The 15,751-nt window shown below is 38.6% G+C and overlaps 1 protein-coding gene across 1 annotated transcript in view; it reads left to right on the forward strand.

Moving 5' to 3' along the window:
* Positions 1-15,751, forward strand: part of CSRNP3 (cysteine and serine rich nuclear protein 3) — an 85,554-nt gene that overhangs the window by 61,707 nt on the left and 8,096 nt on the right. Inside the window, exon 2 of the mRNA XM_012808467.2 lies at positions 7,177-7,436. Within this exon, the coding sequence (XP_012663921.1) occupies positions 7,177-7,436 (260 nt within the window). The remainder of the gene's footprint in view (positions 1-7,176; positions 7,437-15,751) is intronic.

A 15,751-nucleotide genomic window follows, 5' to 3' on the forward strand; every position in this document is an offset into this window, starting at 1 on the left:
ACTAAAGGACCCCCTAGACCAGTAGATCAAAGTCTCCATAAGCCAGAACATTGCTGTGGCATTCTAGCCCAAGCCTCAGAGTGAACCTCTGTGCCATAAATTGAATTCAGATTGACAATAAAACAAATTAGAAAAAAAAAAACAGTAATAAAACTATATTAAAAGGAATTGAAAATAAAATTATGTACAATGTAAAAAAAGGTGGGGGGGGTACGTCAGTCCCAGCTACTGTGTGCTGTTCAAGCAATCCCAAGGCAACTCTGTGTGGCTCAAAGGAGTAGGGCACCGGGCCCATATGCCAGAGGTAGCAGGTTCAAAGGTTCAGAGGTAGCCGTGGCCAAAAACTGCAAAAAAATGGGGAGGGGGGTAATCTTAGTTGTTATTTGAGAAATTTATGTGTGAAAATTAAGAAAAGTAGAAAATCTTTTAGAAAATGGAGAAAACAAGAAAAATGGAAAGGAAAGAGAGAATAAACGGGGTAGGAAAATTGTAGTGAAAATAGAGCCCTTGTTATTGAAGAAATAAAAATGGAAAAATAAAGATACCATAAAACGGGGGCCAGGAGTGGTGGCTTATGCCTGTAATCCTAGCACTCTGGGAGGCTGAAGTGGGTGGATTGGCTGAGCTCACAGGTTCAAGACCAGTCTGAACCAAAGCAAGACCTCATCTCTACAAATAGCTGGACATTATGGCGGGCACCTGTAGTCCTAGCTATTTGGGAGGCTGAGGCAAGAGAATAGCTTGAGTTTAGAGGTTGCTGTGAGCTATGATGCCATAGCACTCTACCAAGGGTAACAAAATGAGACACTGTATAAAAACAAACAAACAAACTATAAAACTAAACAAAAACCTTCAGAATAAAATTAGGGCCAAAAGAATAACAGGAGCTGAAAAACTAACAAATCCGTACTATTGAAGAAGGAAACAATGAAACATTATAATTACAAAAAAGAAAAAAAGAAAAGTCTGGGGGAAAAGTGTTGAAAAAAGTTTTTAAAAGGAATATATTTATATATGTACATATACAATATATATATTGCCTGGACAACAAGTGATGTTCTAGGGTATGAGATGCTAATCACAACACTGATATAGCTGTACAAAATGGAGGCTGGAAACCTCTGTCTTGCTGAGGAGACCTGGTCCTATCTTCCTGATTTCCTTTCTGTCAATCCCCACAGGGTTGGGAGCCTGAATCTCTCCTCAGCCCCCTTAAAAAACAACACTCAACCTTTCCAAACTGTGTTCCTTGGCCACAGAGTGGCATTCCCAGGAAAGCATGTGTTCCTCAAATCTCCCCCTGGGTGGTTGCCCAAGCTCATCAGGCATGCCAGAACTGGCCTCGCATTAGGACTCTAAGGGCTGATCCTTCATGGCAGCTATCCCAGGAGGACTGCACCAGCTACAGCTGAACAACAGCAGCTCCACTCTACCCCGTGTCTCAGTCCCAGCTACTGTGCGCTGTTCAAGCAATCCCAAGGTAACTCTATGAGATGCCCAGGTCATTTAAGAAAATGGTCTGCAGGGCAGGCCCTCTCTGTCTGAAAACTGCCAAAATGGCCAGCCTCTGCCACCGTGCAAGATCTTACCCTCTGAGTGGGTTCTCCACTGCTCCTGCTGCTTCCCTGTGCCCCTGAAGTGATGTTTCTGGGCAGGGCCTGCCAGCCAGAGGCGACTGGAGTTGTTTCTCTTCAATCTCGCCACATATAGCTACAAAGGGGTTGTCTCTGGTCTGCCATCTTGCTCCACTGTTGTTCCAACTAACTTAATCTTGATTTGTGCCTCCAAGGTAATAAACAGCATGTGCACTCTCAGAACTCCTGATTATTTTGGACTGTATGACTTAAAAACGCAAATTTTTACTGCCCAGGGTTTACCAAGAAAAGCAAGGTAATTTCAACAATCTTATTTTGCTACTACTAAATTTCTTCCAAATAAATAAAAAACAGTAAATTCAAAATATAGGCCCATAAATCATCTGAGATTTTCTTTCAGAGCATAGGAGAGAGAAGTGTATTATTGCCATTAGACCAAAATGGTAGAATTAATATTTTCTGCAATTCTCCTGTTATGTAAGTGGGCCATGTGCCAAATTCAGTGTCAAAATACATAACTCTGTTTACTGCTTTCTTCCTTTACAGCTGTAGCAAGGCTTTGCTGATAATTGTTGACACACACACAAAAAAAAAAGTGTATAACCAGCTCACCGCTAAAGTATTTGTCCCAGAGTGGCTTCCTGGTGGTAGAACTGGTAGTCCAGATCCTGCCCTTCAATGTTGTAGGTCCAGATATGAGATTTTCTGTATACATGCACAAATAGCCACGCTTAGGTGGAAAGATACACGTTGATGACTGTCACAAATGCCTGAAGCATAAATCAGAAAGCAAATTTGATTATTTTCAGTAACTAATAAAATTGGCAAGTCAAGCAGATAATCTTTGAAGTTTAAAGATATATTCCAATGTATCTAAACAAGTTGGTTCAGGAGTGTGGAAATGAAGCAAAGTCAGTTGAATTTTTCTATAACTTAGCATTTTTTCAACTTTGATACCTTAATGTATTCATCCTCTCTATGGGAACAGAATATTCAGAATGTTTATCTCATTAGAGCACTTGTGCCCGCCCCTATCTAATACTGCTGGAAACATATTGTGCAATTTTTAGTTTTGGGTTTCTATTTTTAATGTTCTGTTCATGAGCTCTTTCTTTAAATAATTTATAGCGTATGTTATTTTGTTTTATTTGCTTATGTTTTTACTCTGGCATTGTGAATTGGTCTATTTTCCCGTTCTCTTCTCCCTACATTTTTGAAGCATTTTTTTTTTAGGGTGGCTACGTTCTGCAGATAGCAAATGTCAGCCATGCTGTGCTGTTCATTCCTCCAGTTTACATACTGTGTACGTGATCATTTTATAGAACTACGGGTATGGCCTGATGTGCTGAGCATAGTGGAGTTCCTGAGACTGTTTACTGGGGTACACAGCCTACCGTCGCAGTTAGATGCTTTTGCTTCAGAGTAATACTGCGGTGGGGAAAAGAGAAAAGGGTCTGGAAATCACTAAAATCTTGCTATCAAGCATGAAAATAGACTAATTATTTTTCAAAGCAGTCATGAAAGCCAAATTCTCCTCCCTCTTTTTCTTGCTTTTGACCTTGCTGTAGTAAAGCCCACCCTGAACTCTATAGAGACACAAAGTAGAGTTCAATCATTTTGCAAAGGCCACAGATAACTAGGTAGGTACAACAGGAAGGTTTCACATTCCCTCAGGCAAATGTGAAGAGTGAATTTAGTCTGCTTTTTCCAGGCTCAAAGAACACAGACTTTTTTTTATGACTTCATTTTGTGATGTTCGTCAAATTTGGGCCTGGGGGCAGGAGATAGCCCATAAAATCCCATCCTAGTGATCTGATTCAATCATCAAAAGAGATACTTGGATGGCTCCTACGTTCAGGAAAGCCGCACTTAAAATATCCCCTATAAAGCTGAACTTATTAGTATTCCAAACCCTTCCTTTAAATATATTCTGCAGACTTTTGAAACATTGTTCTTACAATACTATTTGTAACATGCAAGACAAGCATGAGCACAAGTTTTAATCAGAGCAGAAACGTAGGTAGGAAGACCACCATTCCTGAGACCCTTATAGTCTTAGAGCTCTCAAGGGTCCAGCGGAAAGGCTCTTGCCCTTTGTCACTATTGTCATCCTCCAAAGCCATAAAAAAGGCATCCTTAAACTCTGGAGAGTTTAAGGAAAAAATTCCCTTTGGGGAAAAGATAATTTTTTATGGTGGGGGGAGGGTAGTACAAGAGATTTATCTAGAAGAATGAAGAATTCATTTAGAATGCCATGAATTGTCTAAAAAAAAATAAGAAAGTTATCAGAGGTATTTATAATTGTTTTAAATGAATACATCAAGTAATCAAACTATCAGAAGTGTTTATCATAATTGTTTTAAATGAATGCATTCTGCATTGGAACCTTTTTACTTACTGGTAAACTTATGGCCTTGAAAGATAATGTCTTAAGAGTGCATCATTTTTATGATACCAAGAGTGCAAAAGGTTATCGAAGGTTATCACCTCAAAACCAGAGGCTCTAGCCTGTAGTAAACTGGTGACGGATGAGGTTGTCAGATTTGGTAGCGGAATACTAGGCAGATTGTTGAATTTTGCATTCTACGGTGATCTTTTACATTTTGACAAACCCTTCTCCGTTTGGAGATGATTTAAACACACACTTATGAAACAGATTGAAACTTTTAAAGTTAAAAATTGAAATGAGAAGATTATGTGTACTTCAAAAGCATTTGCTTTGGGGTAATCATCTCTGGAAAAGTAAAACAGAGAATAGAGAAAGTTGAGAAAGCTGAATTTTTGCCCTAATGTCATAATTCACTTATTCTCTAATCTTCTGACTCTCTTAAGTGTCCAAGTTTCTTGTCACTTGGAAAGGAAGCTCCACACAGGCAGGGATCATGGTTTTTATTTTTAACTGATGTATCCCAATTGCCAACAAAGTGCCTGGCATGTAATAGACTCTCAATTTATATTTATTGAATAAATAAATCCATGAAATAGTATTCATCGTAGAAGCTTCTCTGCATTTTGCTTGAATGTTTCATGGGAGGAAAAAAAAAAAAAATGAGACAAAGGAACTTGACCTCCCTGGAAAAAGATTGTTACATAAATCCAGTTTGCTATTGTGGTTGCTTTTCTTTCATTGCTTATACAACCTTCTGAATCCAAATCGTCTTTGAAACCCGTAGTAGTTGACATTTACCAGAGGTAGTAGGATAGCAAATCTCAGTCTTGTTCACCTCCTTTGGTGTGGTCTCACTCCCTGCTCCAACATAGTAGTGAAAAGCTAGGGCTTTGAATAATAATATTCACCACTAGTTCTATGGCCATGTTATTTAGGGGGTTATATCAAATGAAGACAAGGGTTATATCAACTCAAGGATAAAATGAGATAATTCATATTAAATTCTTTGTACAGTGTACCACATGGAAAGCCCTCCACAGATGTTCTTCTCAAGTCATGGTTTTTCCTGTATGTTTTTCTATTTAAGCATGTGCATCAGTTTCCTAGGGCTGCCACAAAGTACCACGAATCAGGGGTTTCGAACAGCAGAAATTTTTCTTCTCACGTTTCTGTAAACTGAAAGGCTAAGATCCAGGTGTTGACAGGACCATGCTCCCTTTGAAACCTAGAAGAAAGAGGTCTTTCTTGTGCATACCGCCTTCTGGTGGCCGAGACTTTCCTTGCCTTGTGGCAGCATAGCCCCTACCTCTGTCTGTCTTCACGTGATATTCTCCTGAGTCTCTTCATGAATTCCCTCGGTGTGTATCTGGGGCCAAATTTTACCCATCTCTATACCTTGAATCCAGGTATATTGAATTAGGCCCACCCTAACAACCTCATTTTAACTTGGTTACCTCTGTAAAGATCCTGTTTCCTAATGAGATTATATTCTGATGTCTACGGCCATGCCACCCTGAACATACCCCATCTCATCTGATCTCGGAAGCTAAGCAGGGTCGGGCTTGGTTAGTACTTGGATGGGAGATTACACTCTGAGGTACTGGGTTTTAGGACTTTAATACATTTAGGGGAGGAAGAGATGTAATTCAAGCCCTAATAGCATCATTCTCTTTCTCCTCAACTATGTGTGTTTCCTTCCTCAAAGACAAAGTATATAATACAGCACCAAATTGGGAGTTTTCAGGTTTAAATTCAACTGTGCTACTATCTATACCAAATGAAGTCAAATTCTACAAGCCTGGGTTGCTTCACTGTAAAATAAAATGGCTATGCCAGGTGATTCTACCATGTCTTGTACCTCCAAAAGGTCACGTGTATAAGGTCACGTGTATAATGTGTGGTTGGCCCTTTTTTTCTCAACTATGATCTTTGCCTCAACTGTCCTTGATACTCTGTCCATCTTTATGTCTTTGTAACTAATCATAAAGGTTCTGACCATCACACACAGACACACACACACATAGGTAGGTGAGGTAGAATAATTGTTAATTGGCTTGATTTAGCAATTTCACAATACATACATATATTAAAATGTTATGTTGTATACCACAAATGCACACAATTTGTACTTGTCAATTTAAAAATAATAATGATAAAAAGAGTTCTGATATAGCTCATGGAATTTTCCATCATCTCAATATATGCTTGGAAATCCCACTATCTAAAATGCTATTTAATGGGTAAATTTTTTTTTCAAGTGAAAACTTCGTTAGATTTAGTTTGTTGAAATATCTACAATAATGCCAGGGAGCATTTTTGTGCATATTTTTGTTGTTTTTTTGACTTTTCTAATATTTATAAATAGACATCATTTGCATTCCAAGCACCCTCCTTTTAGAAATTAGATCCAAGGTATGAGGATTTGTGCTATGTGTCTTTTCTGATTACTGTATAATATGACTTGTGTGAAATTTTCCAAAAGTGAGAAGATTAGGAGGAAATGCAAAATGAAAGTAGCCCCCCCCATACGTGGTTTTGCTTTCTGTGTGTGTAGTCTCAGTTACCAGTAATCAGCCACAATCTGAAATTATTTAAATGGGAAATTCTAGAAATGAACAATTCATATGATTTAAATTGTGTGCCTTCCGATAATGTGATGAAATCTTGTGCTGTCCTACTCTGGCCCCTTCAGGACTTACTTGTAGCATCCCCTTGTCCAGCACATTAGCGCTCAGTACATTACTTCCCCAGGAGAGACTTGGAAGCCATCTTGGTTATCAGATCCACGGTTGCAGTATCACCATGCTTATGTTCAAGGAAGCTTTATTTTACTTAATAATGACCTCAAAGCCATATAAATTTGGTAATTCTATGCCTTTGGACATTTACTGTGGATCTTGGAATGTATCCCCCAAGGATAAGGGGTCTACTGTAAATTCTGCCACTGAATCACAAACTGCTGCCAACTTCCTGCAAGTTGGCTTAGACTACCATTATAGAAGTACTTGAAAGTCTACTCTGCCATGGCTTGAAGAAAATTTAAGAAAGAAAATAAAAAAGAACTCTGCACCAATTCTGTCACATGTTTAGGGTTGACTACTGACAGATTCAAGATAATAGAGTGGCATCTTCCTGGTCTCATCTGAGCACTGCTGCCCTAGGTGTTCACGGAACTATTTCCTTCTCTTTCAGCTTCCTCCATTCTCAAGAGGGAGAAGCGGCTGAGGACAAAGAATGTGCATTTCAGTTGTGTCACCGTGTACTACTTCACCAGGAGGCAAGGCTTCACGAGTGTGCCCAGCCAAGGGGGCAGCACCCTGGGCATGTCCAGCCGCCACAACAGCGTGCGCCAGTACACTCTGGGCGAGTTCGCCAGGGAGCAGGAGAGGCTGCACCGGGAGATGCTGAGAGAACACCTCAGGGAGGAGAAGCTGAACTCCTTAAAACTAAAGGTAAAGAACACAAAAACTCCCCTTTGGAACCGTATCCATTTTATATTCACAAATCAAACTGAACGTTTTACGTAACAGACTGTATGCTGAAGCTTTTTTTTTTTTTTTAAGCAAAACAATATATTCTCTTCACTGAAAACAGTGTGGGAGAATTACCTGACTTCACTTATTCATTCATTCCCCAAATATTTACTATTGAGTGTTGCTAGATTATATGCCTTGTGCATGGACTCGGGCTCACAGGTGACCAAAAATAGATATGGTCCTCTCTCTATAGGACTTAAGAGATTGATAGGAAAGAAAAGTATTAGTTAAGGTGTCGTGAGTGATATAAAGGGAAGTTGTGAGGTGCTACAGAAGTGTGTAACAGAGCACTGATGTGGTCCGGCAGGTCCTCACATGTGAGGGGGCACAGCAAGAGGAATGAAGCAACCTACCGGAGGCAGGGGTGGGGCTTTGTATACCACATTAAGGTGTTTGTTCCTGTTCATCTTAAAGCTATCGAGAGTTTTAAGCTCAGAGTTGGAGTAGCAGGATAATACGATCCAGATCTTACAATGATGTGAGAATCATTCTGGGGCCCTAGTCTATGCTGTATTGGGAGGGGAAGGGACATATGGAGTGAGACTAGTTAGAAGGCAATGATAGTAGTCCAGGAGAGAGGTGGCAACTGGTTGGATAAAAATCAGGGGAGATAAAGAGAAGATGGATAGATGGAGAAATTTGGAAAAGAAAACTGACAGTGTTTAATGACAGATTGGGTTTACTGGGAAGACTGTCAGCAATGACCTCTAAATTTCTGGCTTGCAAAACTGAATGGGGTCATAGGTGATAGTACTATTTGCTATGACAAAGATATAACAAAAATCAGAGGAAGACAAACAAGTTGTGGGTGCAGTGTGGATACATGAGATCATTTTTGGACATGTGGAATTGGAGGGGATTTTGCTTATCAAAAGATGTCAGGAAAGTATCCAGGAGGAGAAACCTGTTGCTGTCCAACTTTAGAGATTAAGCAGAGGGAAATACAACACAGAATCTCATGTGTTGACTAAAGACATGCGTCATATTTTATTGGTCCATCACCTTATCAGTACATAGGAAATATTCTCTCCTTATAATCTAATGAGAAAGAAAATCTTCCTTGAGTAATCCAGGGTAGTTAGCACAGGGTCCTTAACTCCCTGAAGTACCTTAGGCCTGCCTGTGCTACCTTTACATTATTATCCAGTGTAACATCAGTAAGCAGATGTGTGATGTGTATTTCAAAACACCTTGTTTTATGTATTTAGAAATTAATGTATGTGCCTCATTCCCAACTGCACAACAAGGCAATTGCTTAAATTGAGCTGGACACCACCTAGCCTGGAGCATGTCTCAGATTTCCTTTAGCATTTTTGGCAAGATTCCCTGAAAGCTCCAGATTTCATTGAAAGTGTTTTAGTAAGAATCCACTTGTATTGCTCTTGTTTTCACAATTGCTTTGCATGTAGCTTAAGTGAGTGTTAATTCTCAGATTTGTTTCTTAAATCCACCCTCTGCCTTAGTAACCCACTTTAAACTAACACTGTCCTATGTTTACCCAAGGAATGAAGTCATTCTCCAAATTCAAATATTGGTAGAACAGTAGTTATGGCTGCCAATCATGAAGTGATTTTTATTTGTCAGGCATTTAAACAACATTATTTAATCTAATCCCCACCAAGACCCAGTGGGATAGGTAAATCATTAGAACATGTTTACAACTGAGAAAAAAGAAGCACAAAGATGTTAACTAACTGGCTCACTCAAGTAGAAAACTGATGATATTATCTTGTTACTCTAATTCTTAAATTAATTGATTATCCCCTATAGGCGCTGAGAAAGACAATCTTTGTACCTATGGGGAGTCATCCTTTTCTGGGGGTTGGCACTGTGTGCAATGGTTTTTAACATCTGGGAGACAATAATACCATCTGAGAACCAAAAGATTTAATGTGGTGAACTTTGAGACGCATTGTACATGTGATGAATGTTAGGGGAAGCCACAAATCTCCAGCAGCCTTACCCTATGGTCTACGTATTATAATTTGTACTCAACTACTTCCATATTTTTTTCAAATAAGCTGAACAAGAAAACTAGAAACAGAAAGAGCACTGTACTATTGATTTGTTTTTTAAATTATATTTGGTATGGGATGTTGGAGAGGCTATCATCTGAGCGGACAGCATGTCTCAATTTGTTATTGACACATGAAAACCGCATGGTGAAGACGTAAACAAAAAAATATTTGGTTATTACTGCCACTTCCAAATGAATGCCAAGATAATGGGATTCTGGGTGATCTGACCTTCACCTCACTGTACTTAACACTGTTAAGAACCACATGTCACATGAAGGCAAAAAAAAAAAAAAAATCACTGCAATGTGGACCAGTTTTAAAAAAAAAAAATCTGAGTGGAATTAATGTAGAAAAATCACATATTTTAATTATAATTCCTCTAAAATACTAGCTTTTCTGATTTTAAAATGTCATTGACTATACTTGTCTAAGATTTAGCTGTCCAAAAACATAAGCTCTCCAAAAATTTCTCTCCGATACTTGAAATTATACTCTTAACATGACATTTGTTTTGGAATATAAATACCTCTGTGCTAAATAACAAAATTCAGATGCTCCTTGACTTACAATGAGGTTCCATTCCAATAAATCCATTGTAAATTGAAAATATCCTAATTCAAAATCGCCTTTAATTCACCTAATTCACCAAACAGCATAGCTCAGCCTCGTATTTGCAAGGTGCTCAGAACACTCATATTGTCCCACAGTGGGCAAAACTCATCTGAACACAGTCCGCTGTAGATATCCGCTGTTTACCCTGACGATCACATGTCGATAAAGCTGTGCCGCTGCCTGCCTTGTTAGAGAGTTTTTCTAGACCAGGAAAATGAGCAAAATTGAAACCATAGTTTTTACTGAATGTATATTGCTTTTGCATCATCACAAAGTAAAAAAAAAACAACGATCAAGTCAAACCACAAACCATTGTAAGGCAGAGATTCTTTGTAAGTGTGACTAAGTTAATACCATTACTTTGACTGGGGATTGGGGTGGCAGAGGGGTCATTGGTACAGAAGAATGATCCAAAGAAGAAGGTGAGGACTGCTAAAGACAAACTCACACACTGTGATTTTGCCTGAGCTGGTCCTCAGTGACAGGGAGCTGCCCACTGAGTGAGGAAAGACAACATCTGATAAGACATTTTCCAAAACCCTCATTATGGAACCAGGAAAACTCATTGAACTTGGAGCTGGATAGTTTTCCTTCTATTTATTTGACAGCCAACAGTCCCAGGACAGTAAGGAGAAGTTTCTGTTTCCGTAGTACCTCGGTGTATTTCTGGAGTGTCTCTACGGGGTTCAAAACAGAGAACCCCTTTATGCAATGGAAACCACCTCCCCCATTAGAGCTTTCATAGAGAAATGTGAGGGAAAGAAGCACATACATAGATGCCTCTAGATATTGCCTTACAAAAATATTTTGAAAATGAAATAAAAATAGCAATTTGGGGTTTCATTATAAAATTGCCCTAATTTATAATTCATCTTTCTGTCAAGTTTTAAATTAGATGTACCGAGAAATAACATATACTATTACATTTGCAGAACAAATATAATTTTATCAGGGAGGTTCAAAAGTGTCTTTTTTGTCGGTGGTGTTGGTATTTCAAACCTTGTCTATAAACAACTAATAGAGAAAGTTGATTGAATAAAATGCATGTTCCTAGAAGAAATAACTAGCTTTAGATTTCTAAATTACAGAGCACAGTTCTTTTTCTCAGTCAAGCCCATTCAAACATGTCAGACTCTTCACAGTAATCAATGTAGTCATCTTAATACTATACTGTTTTCCAAATTAAGTGCTTAGAGTTCATCATCTGCACCACATTGTTGAACAATTACATTAGTCTCTATTCCCATTTTGCATGTATCTGTAAAATGCATCAGGCAGCCATTTGTATGTTGTAAAAGAGCTTTGGCTTCCCAGTCACCTCTGGGTTCTATTAGATGGAATTCTACTACCTTGTTCTATGAAATTTAGTGTAGCTTTCACAGCTTTGGCTTATCTCTGTCTCAATGTTTGTTTCAAGCACAATTGTTCTCCTTTCTGAGATCAAGAATCTATTTCCACCCTTTTTTTTTTTTTTGCAGTTTTTGGCCAGGGCTGGGTTTGAACTTGCCACCTCTGGCATATGGGGGCGGCGCCCTACTCCTTTGAGCCACAGGCACTGCCCTATTTCCACTCTTGTTACCATTTCCAATAGCCTTTCACCGTTACACACTTCTCTCCATTTCTCAGTCCCTTTGGTCCTTGAGTAAGGCTTGTTTGTCTGTTGTTCTTTCCCCATTGGGGGTGTAGGGGAGGGTTGCCCGATGGTAACTCTTCCTTTAACAGTTAATCTTTAAAAAATCTCTATGTAAAATTTCTTCATCCCAAATCTCCAACTTATAACTGTGTTTTTCATTTAGTGACCTACGCATGCAATAGTATAATTCTCCATTTCACCTCCAGCTCTGCTCTTTGTATCTCTTCAAATATTGTGATCAATTCTCTAGACAAAGGTGTTAAATTCTCTGAGAGATAACTCACACATAAGAGATCAAGGTTGGTAAGAGGTGCTTGAACTATATCAATCATTAACATTTTTAGATGTGTTTTAAAACTGTTTTCCCATACTATCGTTCTTTATGAGATGTGTTACAGCTTGCTGTCATGATATTTTTGAACTCTGCTTATGCCTACAGAATTTCTGAGTTAGACTCTGTTGAGCTACTTTTTACTCCAGAGCATTCAGAGTTTCCTGAATGCATCCCTAAACGGAGGGCCACGGTAACATCACATGGAGAACTTTGATGTGCCACATACCTCCTCGTCCTTGTGCACAACCTATTTTGACAAGTACTGTGCAAAGTGAAAGAAACCAAGAGGGCGAGCTGCGGCCCTGGACAAAAGCATCACACTTGAGAATATGTTCTTTCAAACTATTTCTGTCTTTTAGTTCAAATGGAACAACTAAACATATGTAATCAAATCTTTATTTTCTGTGGGTGCAACAAGCAGTCATCTTTTCATTCAGGGAATCCTGTTGCACGGATTCCCCTGTTTAACATGCGAGTGGTATGCTGGAGCCAGCTTGTTAAAGTTACTCATGGAAGTGAATTGTGCACCTCTTTTCCCAATGGAGGCTGAAAATCAGCTATAAGGGGAATATTTAAACCATGGGGCTTGACGAACATAACAAGTGAGAATTTTTTGTATAAGAGTGTCAGTTGTTGAATATTTACCAGCACACTACTCCTGGATTTATCTGGCTAATTAGCTACAACTGAAAGAGGCAAGGAAATAAAGGAAACTGGAAGATAAGGGATCTTTTTAAAAAATGTATACGTCTTATATATTGATATTATTATCTCTTGTGACTTTTGTGATCACATGTAGGCCAAGGAATCGTGATTTCAGGTAGCTGGAATTCTTATGGGCTAATGAAACAACTGAGCGTTCTTGGTTTGCAAAGGCATTACTAAGTTGGTTCTATTTCACCACCTGCAATTTTCGGTTAATGAACTGAAAATCAATACCTTATGATTTGACTAAAGGTAAAAATGACATGACTGCTTTTCTTTAGGACCTTCGAGACTAGGTCATTTTTCACACTGCGAAGCCAGGAATTTCTTTTATTAAATACATATACACATCCTATATTTCCAATCTCTTTCTGCACATTTCTGGCCATCCTGAGTATGCTGCTTTTTTTGAAATAGCCCATCCTATTTATTCAGCTTTAATTGTTAGAAAGCGCTTAGTTACACCTGATTATACATTTTTACCCCAATTCTGCCATAGAAGGCACACAAATTCTCAGAATTTGGAATCAGTGGTGACAAACATGCAAATATATGAAGACCACTTACGGTTCTATGTGTTTCTGTTCTGTAGGCTCAAACATCCCTGGTTCTTTCCACTAATCTCCCCGGGGCATGGCTTGCAGGCCCTTTGTTTCCCTGGTCTCCTTCCTCTAGATATAGTATCAGTTCTATCCACCTCATGATATGGTACTAGATGTGGATGTGGTACTCCAGATGGTATCTGTGCGGTGTCCAGGAGTATGTTCCGTTGTCCCCTCCCATGTTGTGGATGCTCTTCCCGTGAGTACACACTAAGCTTGCAGTGGCTTTTGGGACCATGATCAATTTGTTTTTTCATATCATGTTGGTAGTAAGTAAAAAACAAACAAACAAGAAATAAAACAAAAACCAAGCCAACAAATAAAACTTAGGTCTTTTAAGCCAAGTCTGTATTATGATATAAATCAGAGTTTTCTAATATTTTCATTGTGAAAATCCCCGTTAGTGCTAGATGTGACCTATAGACCGTGACCAATAACATTTGATTTGATTATAATAAACTCAATCTTCTCTACAGATGTGATAAGCTTGCCTTTTGGGTCCTCGTTCAGGTTATGGATTCAAAATTATATTTAACAAGACAAGGCCAAGTTCAAGTTATGCTCTCAGAGTGGTTATCCTCCAGAGGAAAGGGGGAACCTTCTCTTGCATCACCCCATCATGACCTCCATTAATAAACACCACTTGGGTGGGCCATAGCTGCTAATGGGTGTAGAGATGCCACATACTTCATTCCTGGCCTCATGGATGGTACAGATGAGATTGAGCATCACGGGTTTTAGAGACATTTTCATTGACCAATTAAATAAAAATCTGTGTATTCAGTCATACTCTTATTCATCAAATAACATCTACTTTTTCCATGTGAAGAAAAGAAGACATTTTCTCAGGAAACTGAAAAATTCTCAGAACTAGATTCTTACTTCAGAGATAAGAATAAGGTCTAGACCACTGGTTTTCCAACTACAAGGATAGCATTGAGGAGGAACAGGAAACAGAGCCCTGCACAATTTATTCCCACTTTTATCTTTGATATGTTGAGGTCGTGCACACAGGGTTTTATTTGAAAAGTAAACAATTTCTCTTTAGTGAACCCAAGCAACAGTCTAGTAATCACTGCTCTTCTTTTTCCCATGAACTGTGGCTGTTTAAACAATTCTTTCTAGAATAGTCTTGTCTAGAATTAGCCTTTATTTTTTTAAAAATGTGTTCCCATTTTGATCATTTTTAATTCCTTTCCCCATGATTCTTGACAGATGTTAGACCAAGCAACAATAAATTTAAGCTTTTCCACAGCATAAATTACCAGGGCCTGGATATTCTTACAGAAAGCAGCGGAGTCTTTCACTGTCTCTCCACCTCCTTTGCTTTAAATCCTGCCTACGTGTCTGTTCTTCCCTTTCTGTTTTGAAGGTTTTTCTTTTTGGAAGAGACCAGGGAATCAGAATAACGACTCCTTGTGTCGTTATACCTAGTTCCCTTTTTGACCCATCTATCTCCCTTTCCTCTGGCTTCTACAGTAACTTTCGCTCACTACGCCGTATCAGGGCTGGTATTTTGTTTCCTGCCCCACAGCACTGAGTGGAGCTGATTTATTTTTTTCCTTCCACACAATTTTTCTACCATTGCTTTAAAAAAATTCTTCTTCTAAACTAGTCTTGCAGTCACATCTTAAGCTTTGGAATCAAATAAACTCAATCACCATCTAACTAGTTATTTAGCGAGACTTGGCAAATCCCCTTCTCTAAGATTCATTTTTCTCAACTATAAATTGATACTTTATAAGATTGTCGTGAAAATTAGATGAGATAATTTATAGCGAGGAATTCCTTATGAATTGAGTTAAAATTCTGAGACTTCCTGTCTCGTTACTTTAATCCACACCTTTGTCTTTGCACAAATATAGCTAATGCCTAATACAAAATCAGCATAAAAGGCCTTCTAATAAATATTAAACGTATAAAAAACAGTATGTGTAGACACATATACACACAGGTCATGACTTTAAGAGCACAAGCTACAGAGCCAAATGTCTAGGATTATAACAGGGCACATGACTTCAAATATGCAATTATGGGCAAGTTATTTAGCTCCTGGGTATCAGTTTCCTTATCAGTTAGATGGATACAATGATGGTATCTACCTCACGAGAATTTTCTGATGCTACATGAGCTAATGCAAGTAAGTGCTTAGAACAGCGGCTGGTATACAGATTCAGAAACTGTTACTAACATTGTTATTATCAAGTCATAATCTGTTTCTCCTACCTCTCTTTCATCCCCACCTCCTACTTTCCTTTCTTTCACACACAGACATACATAGAAACAAAAGGAAGTCTGAAGGCCAGGATTATTTGTAATCTTCCTAA

The sequence above is a fragment of the Otolemur garnettii genome, unplaced genomic scaffold, assembly GCF_000181295.1.
Source record: "Otolemur garnettii isolate 467f Iridium unplaced genomic scaffold, OtoGar3 scaffold00090, whole genome shotgun sequence".
Taxonomy (NCBI): Eukaryota; Metazoa; Chordata; class Mammalia; order Primates; family Galagidae; genus Otolemur; species Otolemur garnettii.